The sequence below is a fragment of the Ctenopharyngodon idella genome, chromosome 6 (assembly GCF_019924925.1).
Source record: "Ctenopharyngodon idella isolate HZGC_01 chromosome 6, HZGC01, whole genome shotgun sequence".
In the NCBI taxonomy this organism is placed as follows: domain Eukaryota; kingdom Metazoa; phylum Chordata; class Actinopteri; order Cypriniformes; family Xenocyprididae; genus Ctenopharyngodon; species Ctenopharyngodon idella.
Window position 1 is genome coordinate 12,922,590 of NC_067225.1, and position 17,795 is coordinate 12,940,384.

The 17,795-nt window shown below is 41.4% G+C and overlaps 1 protein-coding gene across 4 annotated transcripts in view; it reads right to left on the reverse strand.

The window, feature by feature from the left end:
* Positions 1-1,596: 1,596 nt before the first annotated feature.
* Positions 1,597-17,795, reverse strand: part of zeb2b (zinc finger E-box binding homeobox 2b) — a 62,844-nt gene continuing 46,645 nt past the window's right edge. For 3 of the 4 annotated variants that reach the window (XM_051897386.1, XM_051897385.1, XM_051897387.1), the window contains 7 exons: positions 16,464-16,532; positions 14,003-14,197; positions 12,875-13,089; positions 10,693-10,801; positions 8,521-10,511; positions 6,765-6,945; positions 1,597-3,292 (listed from right to left, as the gene is read on the reverse strand). In XM_051897386.1, the coding sequence (XP_051753346.1) occupies positions 2,730-3,292; positions 6,765-6,945; positions 8,521-10,511; positions 10,693-10,801; positions 12,875-13,089; positions 14,003-14,197; positions 16,464-16,532 (3,323 nt within the window). In that variant the 3' untranslated portion in view covers positions 1,597-2,729. The remainder of the gene's footprint in view (positions 3,293-6,764; positions 6,946-8,520; positions 10,512-10,692; positions 10,802-12,874; positions 13,090-14,002; positions 14,198-16,463; positions 16,533-17,795) is intronic. The other variant, XM_051897388.1, reaches the window with a different exon arrangement.

Here is a 17,795-nt window from a genome sequence, read left to right on the forward strand (position 1 = left end):
TCAGGGTCGTTATATTTGAGTGATTCACAGAATTATGAAGGCCTTTCATTTGTAATAGCTCTATTTATTAACAGTGTGATGCATGAATTATGTTGTTTGACCTCTCTCATCAGCCGCTTTCAATCCATGTTGTCATTAATAAATAACACAATGACATACAGTCATATAAAATTATAGGTAAGTGTTGTCAGAGTCAACAGCTCTGATATGAAAGACCTGAGTTCAAATTTGTAATAAAAAATAAATCTTAAAAAATTAAATATATATGGGTAAGGGTCAAAGGTCGTCACTCACAGTGGTTTGGATGTAACATCACACACTGAATGGTTAAAGTGTGTGTGTGTGTGTGTGTGTGTGTGTGTGTGTGTGTGTGTGTGTGTGTGTGTGTGTGTGTGTGTGTCTGCTGCTTCATCACATGAATGTGAAGTGAATATTATACAGACGTCAAACGTGAAAATAACAAAAACACACAACTGAAAAAAAGAGTCATCAGTGAAAAGCTGTTCTACACAAATATAGGAACTGGAGGATATTACTGACCTTTTGACCTTTTTCTTGTGAATCACTGAATTATAATGAACTAATGAGAATTATTCTATGAACACCAAATATGTCATACTGAACTATAACCTGAGGCACAAAAGCTTTTTTTGTATCCTAATTATATAGTTTAATGCAAATATACTGTATGTGGGAGAGCAGGGCGAGCTGTCAAGTCTTATTTCATTTGATCTTTTTCTTTTTATCAGTGTTTTTTTTTTTTTTTTTTTTTTTAAGTACATTTTCAATGAGTAATAATTCTGGAAATGTCCAGCAGTTTAATTTTTTATTTTTTTTGCAGTCAAGACTTATGTTTATGTTTAAATTGATTTATGTTTATATATGTATAAAATAAAAATAAAAATTCACTGAAAACTGTGACCATTAGCCACATTCTGATCTATGCATGTCATTTTTAACGTATAAAAATAATAAGTACTAACTATTAATATTATTATTATCATTATTTTAATTTGGTTGGTTCTCTTTGTTTAAACCTCAAGCGTTTGGCAACATTATAAAACAGTCAATAAAGAGCAGAAGTGAAAACTGAAGAGATGAAAGCCGTTGTGATGTGGCATCTTCATCTTCAGCAGACTTTTTAGTCCTTTTTTGTCATTTGCAAACTCAATTGATCAGGTGCGGTCAGGAGAGATATGGATCGTCTTCAGTGTGTGTGTGTGTGTGTGTGTGTGTGTGTGTGAGAGAGAGAGAGAGTGTTTGATCTGTTCTTTCATATGCATATGCTGTAGAAACGCTCAAGACACTTTAAGCTGTCTCTCTCTCTCTCTCTCTCTCTCTCTCTCTGTCTCTTTGTTCGACAGGTTCTCTGCTCTTTATTTGAAGAGTTCATTGAAAACCTGCCTGGCCTTCATCGGCTGTGAAGTTGTAGGAATATCTAATGACGGAGCCTGTGAATCACCTCTGAAAGGTGAAATTTCCGCCGCGCTCATGAAGTCAAAGCGGCGAGATTATAATGGTGTCCTCTAAAACAAAAACACATGAATATACGGACCACGCATGAGACTTCAATCCATCTGCTCACACTCACTCACACTCGTTCTTGAAAAGTTCTTTAATTTGGCTACTTTTATTTGAGCATGGTCATTTCCAAGAGAAATTACAAATTAAAAAGTCCATAATACTCTTACAAAGACATTTCAGGAAAGATTGGTGTGTTTTCAGTCATGATATCATACATTAATTTCAACTGTCCCTATTCCACTTCAAAAACACATGAAAGTGGATCTCTTTTCTGTTTCGCAGTTGAAAATACAGTGTTCTCACAAGATTGTATCAAAAGTTCCCAAATTTTGGAATTTCCAGTGACTGGAAAATAAAAGGAAAACAAAAAAACAAAAAACAAAAACAAAAAAAAAAAAAATGAAATTTGCATTTCACAATTAATGTTTTAAACACAATAAATGCTCTCATCAACTCCAGGTTCCATTTTACTAAAATAGATCTATTTATTGAAGAACTATAATACTGTACTGTACAGTATGAAATAAATAAAATCAGGAGATACAAAATGGGCCACATAAATAAGATGTTATTTAAACCTACAAATAAAAGGATGCAATTCTGTCATTGCAAACCGGTTTGGTGTAATACTGAGAACGAAATTGCACAAAGGTCGTTGTAAACGAAAGAGCTGCTGTGCGAACGGAGCGAACGTGCTGAGCGTCGGATTCGTTCGGAGAGAGAGAGAGCCGCTCTCCTCTAACACTGAACAGGGTTGGCACTTTGAAACGCGCTGATTAACAGGTTTGCATATAAGGCAACAACCTTCCGAAGGCTTCGTCCCTCCGTTCTCTCTCCAAACAGTCTCTTTAAGACTCCAACAAACGGAATACTGTCACGGTCCTTCACATGAATCAGGTGACCAGGCCTAAAAGTGTGTGGCGAGGGCAGAAACCGCTTTTTTAACACTGTATAAATATACATCGCAAATAATTTCATCCTTCTCGTAGTGATTATAGAAGCAGAGTGCAATTTTTGTACAAGTTACTAGTTTGTGCTATAAATACTATGGAACACATGATTTTAGGATGGTAGCACCACACATATTTTAGGCCTTAATACTGTACAATTTTTAAAACTTCATTTATTTTATTTTCCTTTTTTTTCTTCTTCATTTTTGCATAATGCAGCTTCGTACACACCCGTCCCCCGAACGAACGGACGGACTACACGCCGTCCTCGTGATCCGACTTGGATTCGGTTTTCCCGTCCACGGAGCTCTCGTCCATGGAGTGCTCGCCGTTCTCCTCCTCGTCCCTCATGGTGTCGGCGTCCGTGTCCATGCTTTTGTTTTCGCTCTCCTCTTCCTCCTCCTCGAACTCGTCGTCCCGCCGGCCCATCTTCACGAACGCTCCCTCCACCTCCTTCAGACGCTCCCGTATGCTCCCGTTCAGGCCGTCCCGGAGGATGGGCTCTCTCTCCGGGTGCTCCAGGTATCCGGGCGGAGCGATGCCCTGCAGGTAGGCCCGGTTCAGCAGCAGCTCCGTGGGCTCCAGGTGACCCTTTTCCCGGGCTTCCCGCTCGGCCGCCTCCCGCTCCTCGGCCTCTCTCTTGCAGTACGAGTATCTGTGGTTCATGTGCTGCGAGTACGAGCCCGAGTGCGAGAAGCGCTTGCCGCATTTGTCGCACTGGTAGGGCTTTTCTCCGGAGTGCAGGCGGCTGTGTTCGATCAGGTGGTGCTTGTGTTTGAAGGCTTTCTTGCAGATCTGACACTGGTGCGGCCGTTTACCTGCGGAGACACACAACGACAGAACACGCGGCGTGAGTGAGCGCACACACACGTCCTCACGCTAACCCAAACAAACATCAAATAAACGGCTCAGATGAAAAACAAGCCAAAATAATCCGATGCAGTTCAGTGTTATGAATGTTTGCCTTCTCTGGTTGCAGTTCTGCTCGACGCGCCGCCGTCTCTGTGTATTTACTCTGTAACATTCCCTCACAGAAGTGAAGCGTGAAGCGGCGCAGGGCCGCGGCGCTACAACACTGCAACATAAATAAACCATCGCAAACCAAACAAACACAGAGCCGCGGCGCAGGAACAAACAAACAAACGTGGTTTCCTGCTGCGTAACTCTTATATCTTGGCGACAGAGACGGCGTGAGGTGACGTGCCGCGACCTGACGTCATGAGAAAAGAGCTGAGAAGAGAGAGATACGGCGTGAAGGAAAGAGGGAAAGAGCGAGGGGAGACACCGCGGTCAGAAATTAACGCTTGCTCGAGGCTAAAAGGAAAGTGACAAAAATGCCCCAGATATGTAATTGCTGGGGTTTATGTAATATCTGATGTATTCCATCATATTGTCTTCTAGGCCAGTGGAGTGTCTCTGTGGACGCTGTAGTGACCTGTCCCTGTCAGATATCTGTGTTCACGCTCTCAGATCATATGAAGAGATTTCTGTGATGGAGAACAGTTGAGAACTGTATAAATTAACATGATGACCGGGCAGAATAAAATGTGTTTTAGCCGAATGTTTACATGCTAGAGTATTTGTGCATCATTTACAGCTACTTTTGCTTTTTTTGTTTGTTTGTTTAACTTGATTGTAAAAATAACTATTCATACTAATAGATTTTTTATTTTTAATTGATTGACATTCAACATGCGCTATGCTCTGTGTTTTTGTAGAGGTTTTTGTCACCTGTAGAGGTAAATGTTGTTGCCCCGTAATAAAACATTCATTTGTGACACATGAAGATGTGCACGTTGAGGCTGTGTCTGAACTAGTCGTATATTGAGTATTTGTGCACTGCAAAAAAATTGTGTTCTTCCTCAGTATTTCGGACTTTGGATATCAAGTATTGTTTTCTGAAGGAAAAAAAAAAAAAAAAAAAAACTTGTGTGACTTTGTGCTTGAAAGAAGAAAAAATATCTGTGAGTGGAGTCAGAAAAATAAACTTCATTTAAAGAGAATTATTTTTCTGACCTCATTGGCAGATATTTGTTCTTGTTTTAAGTGTAAAGTCATTTAATTTCGATAATTCTATTCAGAAATCAAGACTTAACATCCTAATTCATTTTGCTTTTCAAATAAATGTGTCAATTTAAGAATGTTTATCATTGATTTGATCATATTTTGAGGAATTTCTGAAATAAAGTCATATGGGTTAATTATTATGAGTGAATTTTAATTTTCAGGTGATTTATTTCTTTTAATTGATTTTTTTTTTTTTTTTTTTTTTTTTTTTTTTGAGCATTAAACTAAATACAGGGAAAATATTTTAAAAAATGTAGGAGATCTTCTGAAATAATGTGACAGTTCACTGAAAAAAATGATGTTCTTCCTCTGTTCTTTCCAGCACAAATATCTAAACATTCTTAAATCAAGATACATTTACTGGAGAAGAAAAATGACTGAAGATATTAAGACTAGTTTTCTGGAGAAAAAAAGAAAAAAAAAAGATTTGTTTGTGCTTAAAACAAGAACTAATGTGGTCAGATTAAATATCTTAAATCAAAGGAAAACATCATTTTTTTGCAGTGCAATGGCTTTGCAGGCGATATAAATTTAAGCAACTGTATATATTTTAATGCACTTCCTATTTGAACATTACATTTCTTTAAATATATGAAATATGCATTATTTCTTTGAATTGTAATTAATGCAAATGAACTGATTCAGAAACACTCCCTTAGCATTTTTCAAATATAAAAAAAAGGTTTATTATTTTTATGAATTGTTATATTAATGTATATAAATTAAAATTAAATTTGGTTCTTGCCTGTGCTTAGTGAAAACAGTGTGAAAACATGCCTTGATTATTTTAACTCGATTTTCAGCAATTTACCGCTTGCATTAAACATTTAAAATTGATCCTTTTATGATGGTTCCTCTTACTGAAATCAAAAGAAAGAGCAAATACTTAAATATCAAAATGCATACTGAATATAATAATACTGCAATATAATTGTTTTAGCTTTATCGCCCAGTCTGAACCTCACATTTGCACTGCGACACATGCAGCTGGACAAGAGCTGACCGCAAACAGCACAGGAACGCACCGCCGCAAAACATGATCACCCACTCGCAGAGAGAGAGAGAGAGAGAGAGAGAGAGAGAGGGGAAACAGATGTATTCACGTCAATGGATTCATTCCCATGTCCTTCCAGACTGACTGTAAACGGTGATGCAAGAGAAAGAAACTGTGTGTGTGTGTGTGTGTGTGTGTGTGTGTGTGTGTGTGTGTGTGTGTGTGTGCAGTTACTCTCCTCCTCTAATGCACTTATATTTCTTTTATTCACACTGGCCGCTCTCTGGAAGAGATTGTGACTGTAACACCAGATCTACAGCGATTTTTTTTTTTTTTTTTTAACCCATGCGAAAATCAGTTTTTATACAAATGGATTTCTGTTGAAAATAATTTAAATTTGGAAAATATGCATTTTGAATGAAAAAAGATTGCTGTATCAGTCACTTTCGATGTAGACGTGGTGTCAGGCTACATTCACACCGCAAACCAAAGCACCAATCCTGATCTACTGCACAAATCTGTGTATATTTCTGCTGCCACTGTTCAAAGAAAGTGTGACAATTTATAGACTTAAAAAAATTTAATCAAATATATTGTTGCACTTTTCTGTGTAAAACTTAACATAGTGCATACATTTGTAAATGATTGTATTGATGTTGTGTAAATCAAGCACACAAGTATATGTGTCAAGCTAGACTGACATAAAAAGCATTTTTTTAAATGTTCACATTGAAGTCATTTTGCAAAAGCACTACCAATTTATTCCACATATGGAATGCAATTTTTCCTGTTCATACAGCCATCCAAAAATCGTGTCATGGAGAAAAAGAAAAAAGAAAGAAAAAAGTGTGTTGTGAATGTAGCCTCTACTGAGAGTGAAGGTTTGTGACTCCCAGACATTCAACCAGCTTCAATTCCAGAGATTATTCAGTCCAGCTTTTTGTTTCTTTGTTTGTTTTTTCTAACTGTATATTTTTTTTTATTAAATTATGTTAATTTAGTGTAAAGTCAGTGTCATGTTTTGCCACATTAATTACATTTACAAATACTCTCACTGACTGTCAACAGGAGAGAAACATGTTAGTTTTTACTTAAAAAGGGAAAAAATAAAACATGATTAAGGTAGTGGAAAAAAGACAGAGCGAAAGAAAGAAAGCAAGAAGCAGCGTGAATATTCTGGAGTTAGACAGACAGTTATTAAATGATGGTGTCTAGAACAGTATATATACCTGTGTGTTCATATTTGTGTCTGAGGAGGGAACTGCTCTTCTGGAATGTTTTGTCGCAAAGGTCACACGCGTACATACCACTTTCTGTTTTCTTAATCTTCTTCCTGGACAGACAGGCCTCAGGGTCGGCCATATCATCTAGACTGCTCAGATAATCTGCCGGCCCGTCAAGAAGCTCGCTCTGGAAAGAGACAGCGATCGTCAGCGCCTTGAGTTCATTATTATTGTTATTGTCATCACACGATACGGTTCAATCTATGGTGCAACAATAATAAAAACAGCAATCACAAATGAATAAGCATTAAAATACAACAAACATGAAAACTGCTGCTGTCAGAATCAACTAATATAATATAATATAATATAATATACAACATGATCGAATGATATAATTTATTTGTATTTTTAATGATTATTTCTAATGAAAACTGTTCATATTAAACTGTAATATTTTTCTGGAAATCTATTATATGATAAAATAAAATAAATGATTTTTAAACGACAGAACAGATCAACAGAGAACTTACTTGTTTAATCTATCTATTTATTTCATTATCTTATATATATATATATATTTTTTTTTTTTTTTTTTACATAAAATGATTAATATTTAACATTTAAATAAGAATGATATGCATTTCTCAGCTAAAACTGGGGTAGCAGTCTTAAGAATTAAACATTAAAATGTTTGTGACCTGAAAAAAAAAGAAAAGAAAAAACATGTAAAGGCAGGATATTGCAAATGAGGCCTTTCTCTCTTCTTAATCACACCTTATTCCATATATTTGCATTCAAATTTGGTTTAATTTCATACATGAAAGGGTGTTAGCACAGTATTTATCTGAGCAGAGATTACCCCGATAGGCTTAAACTTAAATTAATGGGGAAAAAATATTATTACATTAGAAGCTAATAATAAGAAGAGAGTCTTAGTAGGGAATATTGCCACAGTCCTCTAATTTCAAACGGTAATGATTAAATCAAGAGGGGCACAAAATGGCCAAAACTGCAGCGACGATGCCCTCATTAAGGACAGCCGGCTCTGGACTGACAATACTTCCGCGCACTCTCTTTTAAAAAGCTCTGCGCTATCGTTCCGCAATCAATTTGAGCTAAATGCCCTTAGCTGTATTTTTAAAATCTAATTTAATAACTTAGAATAGGAAACATTATTAATACTTTTTTATCAGAATGGTTTCCCCGATGTTAAACAGCCCTCAGCGCTGAGCTGTAATGAACATGGGGAGTGTGCATTATTAATCTTTATGCTCAAACTCATTTGAGCTTTTCTTGCTGTAGAAATATAAAGGAGGAAAAGGAGCAAAATGAAAAAAAGGGGGTAGAAATAAAGAGATATGTCTTAGGTTCACTGACTCTCTATGTCTCTGATTTGTCTCACACCTGAAATGGGAAAAAGAGCAGCAGTGCCACAGGCACATCTACACTAGTCCTCTGAACACCTGCCTCTTTGACATTTCCTGCTCTCCGTATCTTGAACGAGCCACTCGAGGGCTGGCAACATAACCGTCACCACTAAAAGATCCGGCGTACGGCACTAGAGGCATTGACGTCTACCACAGAAACCACGGTTCTCTCTCACTGCCTCATCTGCCGCTGGGCGTGAGGTGAGCTCCCCTCTCTCTCTCTGAGTGGCTTTTAATTAGTGTCTGAATGAAGCCGAGCGCCACTCACCAGAGGGCTAGAAAAAAGAAACACAAGGCCTGAGGGTTTATGAAAGAGCGAGTCCGTTATTTACCTGGAACCCTGGCTTCCGCTGGTATTTTCTCCTCTGCTGCATCTCGGCAAAGCTGGCCGCCCCTGCCGCGTATGTGTAGGCCATGTGCGGCAAGAAGCTTATCTGGTCGAGGCTGGGGTAGGGTCTCAGCCCCGGGAGACTGGCTTGCACCGGGGGCATGAACGTAGGGGGTGGAAATGCGCTTTGGGGCGGCAAGGAGGTGTACAGGGGTTTGGCAGCGAAGGGGTTCAGACCAAACAAGGGGCTCGAGCTTTTGTCCAGATTGCTGTTTGCATTGGGGCTGCCAAACTCTTTCTTAGAGAGATAAGCCAAGTTGAGCGGCTCGTCCGCATGCTCGCGGGGCGTCACGACGTGGTTATGGTCAGTAGGGGTGCTGCTGAGCTTGGGTCGGCTTTTCACAGTCAAGATGTGCTTTGGCTCCTTCATGAGCTTTGGCAACGAGAGGTCAAGAGGTTCGGCCTGCAGGTCCTCGGAGGTGAAGCTGTTGGGTGTGTAAGAGCTAGTGTGGGAGTTTTTGGAGGAGGCGGACGACAAGTTAAGAGGAGATGGGGTGTTGCTTCTAGAGTGGTCCAGCTTATCCCCCAGCTGCTTGTGGTTGGAGAACTGGGAGTTTTTGGAGAGCCTGAGTGGGGTGTCGCAGTTGTTAATGTTGTTATGAAGCTCAGGGATGGAGGGGGATGTGATGCGGTCAGTACCTTTGACCAGGGACATTGGAGACCGAATTCCTAAAGAGTCTTTAGTGGGTGTGTGAGGATGGCCGGACTCCACATGGTTCCTCTCTAAAGGAGGAGTCCTGGAATTAGCATACTGAAAGACTTTCCTTTGCTCAAACCACTCTTTCACGAACTCCTGTGGAAGGCCGACTGCTATGGAGATTTTCAGTAGTTCTTCTGAGTTGGGGTCCATGTTCATGGCAAAATAAGCTTTCAGCACTGACATGTGGTCCTTGTAGGGGCTGATCGGGCCGTTGACGCCCTTATCAGGGATGACGGAGGGGTGCAAAAGGCCATGTTTTTCAGCAAAAAAGCCGGCTTTGTTGGTCGTGGCATTCTGAGCGGGCTGAAGCACTGCCTTTATCTCCTCGTTCATCTTGCAAAGGTAACGCTCGTGCTGGTGCAGGGGAATGGGACCGGGAAAGGTCTCTTTGCAATACTGGCAGGAAAACGGTGTAAACATTAGATTATTATTCTCATGCGTTTTGTCCTCTATACCTATATCTAGCATATGATTTGCCTTCTCTTTCTTGATATTGCTAATTTGCCTCTTAGAGTCCGTAGTCAAGCTCTGAAGGCAGGCTTTGGCTTCGTTGACCTTCTCAAGCGTGTAGTCTATGATGCTCTTGGTGGCACCGTTGTGGCTGATGAGTGGAAGAGAGTTCTGGGGTCCACCGGGAGAGGTGAGTCCTTGCTTCTGTTCCTCTATGTGGGAACCCAACTCCTTCATGTACGCCTTCAACTTGGAGATCTCCTCTGGCTTGCAGTCCATCTTTTGTCGACAAACTGTGTTGTCCACGATCTGCAGGACCTTCTGTACCTCGCTCAGGTTGTTTCCCAGTGATGGGTATCCCAGCATTTGCGCCTCCATACCCATTCCCAGGTGCTGAAGGGGACTCTGGGAGTTATGAAAACCCAGTGGGCTGCCTCCCCTAACACCACCATTCAGGAAAGGGCTGCCCGTACCGTAGCCATGGGAGGCCATCATCAGCTTATAGTCGTTGAAGTCCAGTGGTTCAGATTTGATGTTGAGGTGGTTGGACTGGTCTTGCAGGCCGAGTGGTTTGCCATTCTCCAGTTTGTGTCGTAGCTGTGAAATGGCAGTGTTTGTAGGGGAGGAAGATGCAGAGGTTGGAGATGAACCCGTCTTCAGGTTGTTCCTCACTCTGCCGTTGATGGCGATCAGTCCGATGCATTTCTTGCTGCTTATGTGTGAACTGTAGGACCCGGAGTGTGAGAATCTCTTCTTACAGTTTGGACATTCATATGGCTTCTCACCTACAGTGAAGAAAGACAAAGAATTTGATCACATCAAGAAGTGAGTGAGAGTATGTACCCTCTTGTCATCTAACAAAACTGCTCATGAAGAGTTGGCTGGGAGAACCAATTCATTCTGATGTAGAATCAGAAACATTCTGAACTAAGGCTAACAGGTAATGAAAGAAAGAAAAGGACGTACCACTGTGTATCCGCAGGTGCTCCTTTAGATGGTGTTTGTATTTGAAGGCCTTGCCACATTCAGTGCATTTGAACTTGCGGTTGCCAGAACCCTGGTTGAGAATCTGGTGCTGTGGATGAGAAAATATTCACATGAGCTTCTCTTGCACAAACACACAATCACACACAACAGGCAAGATTTCAGTGAATAATTTCATGACGGGCCAAATGGCTCCCGTTGTAAAGCATCATCTTGCTTTGGTTGGGTGCATTTGAGCAGCGATAACAGAGGAATTCATACCTTTTCATTTCCTGACTCTAGAGCCAGAAACGCTGCATTGGCAGCGAAAAAAAAGAACAAAAAGAATCCTATTTTCAAGACTTTTTTCCTCATTAGGGAAGCAGAAATGATCCACTTCATCTAATTTAGCATAATCGTTCCAAATAAATCTTGCATATTTAACCAACACATCCTTCAGATACCTGAGCAAAGAGTTCATTACGCAAAAAGGTGGGCTCACATAAATGTTGCAATTTCATAATTGGACGCAAATTTGTAGACTGTTTAAAGGCTTCAAACGTCTCTTTAATAATGCGTGAATGCGGCTCGTAGGCAGGCACTTCATTTGCTGTTCAAAGGTAGAACATGAGCGCTGCACCCCTCGCATTTGCAATTCAAAGCAGAGCCTCGAAAATCAAAATATAATAACAATAACAACAACAACAATACGGGCGTCAGTGCGGAGAAGCAGAGAGCGCACCAGGCGAGCACAATTAATTCAGAGTGGGAGGTGAGTATGTCGAACGGGCAGAGGAACACAAAAGGCCTGTGAGCGCCGCCCATGATCGGCTCCGACAACTGGTGGGGAGAGAGAGGCCCGCATTCCGCTGGAGACAGATGGCATAAAGCACAGGACACAGGGAGGATTGTTCAAACAGCGGCAACCTTCAAACATCAAGCGGGGAGCCGTGCGGCCCACGGCGGGGAGGGACCCCACCATTCGCTCATATGTTGCTGAGTCGCATAAACAAACAGCAACAGCTGCTTTACGCCCCCCACCTTCCCTCTGAGGATGGAGGCAGGTTTTAGTCCTGCCATCGCCCTCGATATGATACAGTCACTCTGTCGGTTTAATTGTGACTGGCAGCAGCGAGAGGAGAGGGATTTTTCCACCCGGTGTGATACTCTTGCGCTAAGTGTGTCAAGCACGATGTGGGCGGAGCATTTGATTGGGTATTTGCATATTATTGTGCTTAGCAAGTAAAAGTAGACCATACTCTCGTACGCATGTAGAGCACTCTACTGTATCTCCTGAACATCACGGACTGATTTCAATGGCTTTCAGATTTTTAGACAACAGCAGATTTTCAACAGGAAAGTCTTTCAAGATGAAGCACACAAACAAAGACCAACAAATAGGAAGTAATTTGTGGATTAGAGAGGTCACGGGTGCAGAATGGGCCATCTGTTCATGTTTTGAGCGGCCCGTGGCATCAGGTGAAGAAGTTGGCAGCTCATCGTGTATCAAATCATTCTGTTCTAGTAAGAACGTCATGTCTGAGAGATAAAAGAGCTGCTGTACCTCATCTCAGATGATTACAGGAGTGGTTCTGATGTCACACTACGCTTTGAGTTGTGAAGATAAGTTTTAAGTAGCTTAGTCTCTGGAGAGATCCACAAAGAGATTGTTTTACATAGACCTGCTTTATCTCTACCCAGCCTATCTACCTGTTTACACGGGGGGATGCATCTTACATTTGACACGACAGCCACAACAACTCATAAAATGTGTGTAAATAATGCTGCAACAGATTGTTAAGAGATAAAACGCTGAGTGCTTGACTTACATTTATCATTTACGCACATGGAAATTATGATGTGTTACTCTGTCACTGCGGAGAAACTGATTCTTAAAGAACATAAAAAAGAAAACCTAAAGAGCGGATACAATTTCTAAATTGGAAATTAACATAGTCATTCGATCGTGAATATAAGACTGCAGAATCATATCAGAGAAGGCCATCAAAAAACCATTTAGACCTCAATTAAGGCTATAACCATTAAAAGATCTGCATCTTCAAAATGCCATGAAAAATTAATAATGATTGCCAATCAAAATGATATCTTTTCTCAGAGGAAATACAGCACATTAGATATAGAGCTAGAGCGAGGGAGAGAGAGGGAGAGAGGAAGTGCGGCTCACCTGATCTCGTCCTGGCTTGTGTGTGGCCATATGTCTCTCCAGCTGAGTGCGGTAACCAAACGTGTAGCTACACAGAGGGCAGGCGAAGTTCTCCTCGTTTTTCTCGTGCCGGTACTTGATGTGTTCCTTTAGGGAAGTCAAGCGTTTGTAACCCCGGTCGCAGTAGGGGCAGGTCAACAGTTGGGCGAAAGCATCTGGAGTTCCAGGTGGCAGGTCTGCAGCAGAGAGAGAGGGGCAGCGGGCCAAAAGGTCAGCAAATCAATGGCAGCGAATGGGCTCTGTGCCCAGGGTGGTATGAGGAGGTATCTGTACAATCTGCTCCACTGTGTGCCGTCGTCAAAGTTGGCACTGCCACCCATACACACACTCACGCCAATGCATGAACACACGCAGTAAGTGCACTCAAATTCACACAATTTGCTGAGTTTCGCTCATGGGCTTTATGTGATGGAAGGAATATAACACACTATTTTCCACCCTTTATATGAGAATGTACTAGTGATAGACAGATATGTCAGCCAGGCCAATTAATTTGGATTATATTCGGCCAATTATAAGATGATTGGCATTGGCCAATAACTGCTGCTGTTTCGGCCACCCTGCTCTGTAGAAACATTCATTTAAAAACATTCTTATATTTTGCACATTGTTGGTTCTACGCAGTTTATGGTAACATTAAATTTAGACAATATTTTGTGCAGTTTTTTTATACTTTTGTTGTCGCCACTTGATATCCAATGTTAAGCAATGTCTTGAAGCAGAACCAGATGGTAAACACAGAATTAACCTTGACTTTTTTGGACTGTTTTGGAATAAACTGCTGCTAACCCTAACTGGCTAAAAGCAGTTGTTTACACTGGTTTAAACTTAAACACAGTGCGATTGCTGATGGTGTTTGGGGCCAGTTGTGTTCTCTCTGTTGTAATCGCTTCTGGTGGCTCGCACGTCTAATTTTTCACACGTTCTTCATAAGAGAGGTATGCGCCTTAATGCCCCCGGCTGCCCCCCTCGGGACGGGAAATTTAGAGTTTATGATTTCACCACTCGGACAGCTGCACCTCGCTCTAAAGGTAAACACTCCGGCATCCAGCCAATCAGATGGCAGCAACAGCTGTCCCGCATTCTCACCGTTCTCCTCATGTCCGTTGGCTTCGGGCGTGGCGAGGCGGGATCGGGAGAGTTCCTCTGGTGCCTCGGGGTAGATGATGGCTGTGTCTCCTCTCTGGAGGTATTCGGCAATGCTGACCACATGACTTTCACTGTCCACCAATTTACGCTTCCCGAAGAAATCCTCAAACTCAGTAGCGCAGTGAATGCTCTTCACTAGAGACACAGAGAGAAAGCGTTTAAATATAACCTGCATTCTTGCTTGCATGTGAAAAATATGGTGCATTGAAAGGTAACAGAAACATGCGGCAGCAGCTGTGATAAAAAAGAACGCAGGAACATTAGAGAAACGTTCTGGGAGGGATACGTCTAAATTACTGCCTTATCTAGCCACCTAATGGCCACTAAAATAAGAAATATGACTTAATCTAACGGGAGAACCATTCGAATTGTGGGAAAGCTTTTAACGATAAACCCTTTTTTCTACTTTTAAATGTGTTAGAGGCAGTCAGACAAGGAGCAGAAACAATGTATGCAGTAATCCCAACATCACTTCCTTGATCTCTAATCAAACTCCTAACTAGGCGGATTCTGATAATTACTTAAAAAAGAAAGAGAAATTTTTGATGTGAAGATGCATTATTGATGATGATTTGGCATTTAAAAAGTGAACAAAAATGTTCACAAAAAGAAAAATCACACATAAAATTTTTCTCCTAGACAGCAATGGAAATGAATAGAGAGCAAATGAAGAGTTCCTGAGAAAAGTCAAAGTCAGCAATGAAAAGTAAAAGATCTCAATATGAACTCAAACATTTCTCATTGAACGAGCCGAGCTGCTCTATATTCATTTTATTGCTCTATCCTGGATGACAACTAGTGAATTATTTGGGTCATTCTTATTTCTCCTCAGGAATTTTAGGAGAATCATCTGAGAAAAACATAAAAAGCACCCCCTGAGCATCAAAACATATTGTAAAAATAAGCGTATAGATACAAAGACAGAGTAATAATTATTCTCTACAAGAGCAGATACAGGAAACTGAAGGTGTTTTATGTTATTATATAACAGAATATTATCTAACAGAGAATAAATAGCTCTGAAACGTTTGTCAGACAAGTTAAATATTACGGGAGAGAGACAGCGCATGTTGGGCTTGAGTTTTATAAGCTACCTTTTAATTAGGATGAGCTTGTGTAAGGTATAAACTCTGTGGTGAGGTTTGTCTGACAGTAAACATTTTATCGTCTCATTTGTGCAAAGGTCGAGCCGCTGGACTGTGTCGCTGTCAAAAATGTCTTGAAAATGTCAGAGAGCCGGCAGCCTTTTAACATTATTTAACAGAGCAAATGATTTCCCTCCTCTCTCATTACTAGACCTGCCTCGCTATCATTCACGTGAACACGCGTGAGCGCCACGGCCCGACAAATGAACACGTTTAGCTCCTCGCTGTTGTGGGTTTTGCGGCTTACATGATCTAAACAAATCGAGTTTACGCACAAATTAGATTTTGGCCTGAAATGCGATTTGGGGAAGTTCACGCTCGCAGAAGAAAGCACTCTAAAGTCAACGTCCTAATGTTTTCCTTCTGTCGCTCGAGCCGAGAACGTCCCTCCCTGCAGAGGAGGATCGTGGGCCGCACAGCGGAGACTCGGAGCTGTTTATCTCTGGAGTGTGTGTCTAACATTAGAAAGCTTTATTAAAACTACACATCCTTCCTCCTGAAGTACATCACCAGTGACAGCTCAAACATGGGCTAACAGTGTTTCTCATAATAAAAAATAAAAAAAAAAACCCTTGTGTGTGTGATGATGTCAAACAGAGAGCAGGAATCACTTGGAAGATTGTGGATTCAAATCATGTTAAACTACACCGTTGATGTGCATTTGTTTCCAGAATTTCTCAGCAGTAGAGAGTATTCAGAATTACAATGAGTTTTTGTGGATGAAATGCCAATATCAATATACTTCTGCTTTTCAAACACTAATAACACCATTAAAGAGGATCTATTCTGCTTTTTTCCATCTTTCTTCAGTGTTTAATGTTGCTGTTTGAGCCTGAAAAATCTCTGCAAAGTTCCAGTTCTTCTCTAAATCAGTGTCAGTGTTTCTGAACTCCATTGTAGTCTTGAGTTTTCTTCACAATATTCCTCATTTAAATAATTCATATGCAGAATAAAGGGGCGGGGCCTGGTTGAGTTAGTTAGTAGTGTGTTGAAACTGGCGGTTATGGTAAGGGGCGGGACATTTCCCAAACACCAATCACAACACACTGCTCCAGCCGACCAATCAGAGCACATTGTGCTTTTCAGAAGGAGGGGCTTCACAGAGACAGGAACTAAACAGAGCGTTACTGACAGACTGGGAAGAGAGGAGCTGAACAATGGAGAATATGAGGAAAATAATCAACATCAAGACGTTGTAGGAATATTATGACCTCTTTAAAAAAGGTCAAGTGAATCAACACACTCCTGTGACTCACCTGTACCGTTCCCAACTGGCTGCAAAGTGGCATCAGGCCCCATAGTGTCATAGTCTCCCTTCAGTTCATCTGTGAACGAGAGACAGACAGGAAGAGAGGCGAGTCTATTAGCACACTGACACACTGCATCTGGACGGAAAACATCTTGTTCTGCATCTCAGGACTCAAAACGACCCACTTATTTACACTGACAACAATCACACGCACACACAGCAGTGGAACGAGCCGAGCGCGCTGGGAAACAAGCTAGAGCAAACTCAGAGATCAGCTCAAGAATGTTCCATCCACCTGAACAAGCAAACACAGAGACAGAGAGAGAGAGACAGAGAGAGAGAGAGGATGTGTCTTCTGATCTTCAGTTCACTGATCCGCTGCTGCTCCGTGTCTCTGGCACAGAAACTAAACACTGAGTCTCTAATTAAACCACTGACATCATGAGAAACACAAATGCAGAAAACACACACATGAACTCTCTGCCTTCAATATCATTATCCTGAGATCATCTGTCTGTGTTTTCACCTGTTCCTGCACTGGCTGTCAATTATGAAGGTACCTGAGATCATCCGTTAATAACTCAGATGGCAGAAATTTACAATATTGACATTCACTGTCTATATATTGTTTCATTCTGCTGTTTTTACTGGAATCCACAGTTTGGATTCTTCTTGTTTCTCTCAGTGTTTTGGGGGAACACAGGGCAAATGTTCCTGTGCTCCTCACACACAGAGTCTGGAGAGTCGAGGGAGTTGTGTTCTCGTCTCAGGCTGATAAATCAGCTTTGAGGTGGTGGGTGAGTAAACCCGTGCTGAATCTATTCCTCCCGATGATTTCACTCCATCCTACGGTTTACTCTCAAAACATCCACGTCTGTACGGGCTCTCTGAAAACACACGGCTCCCGTCTGGACTCTCCGAGGGTCCGAAAAAGGGGGGAGGAAAAACAAAAAGTAATGGGCGGCGAGGAAGCCAGGTGATTTATTTCAAGTTTCTGTCAGTGATAACAATGTCACACACTAGTGAAGGGCATTATGGGAGATGAGAGTGAGTCAAGGACGACACCAGTGCAGCAATCTGACTGACCGGAGCAAACAGACAAGAAAAGAGCGAGGGAGAGCGTGCTGAGCTTATCTCAGGACAGAGCTATGCGCTGAGGTACCAGTGCAGACACGCCGGCACCAAACGCGAGAAAAAAGACAGAAACACAGAAGGAAAGTGCCCACAAGTTTGGAAGGAGAGCACAAAAGAGAGAAAGAGAGAGAGAGACTTTGGCTTCTTCCTCTGGAGCTAATGAACGTCACCCAGCAGCGCAGAAACATGGCCGTGGTTTTTATCA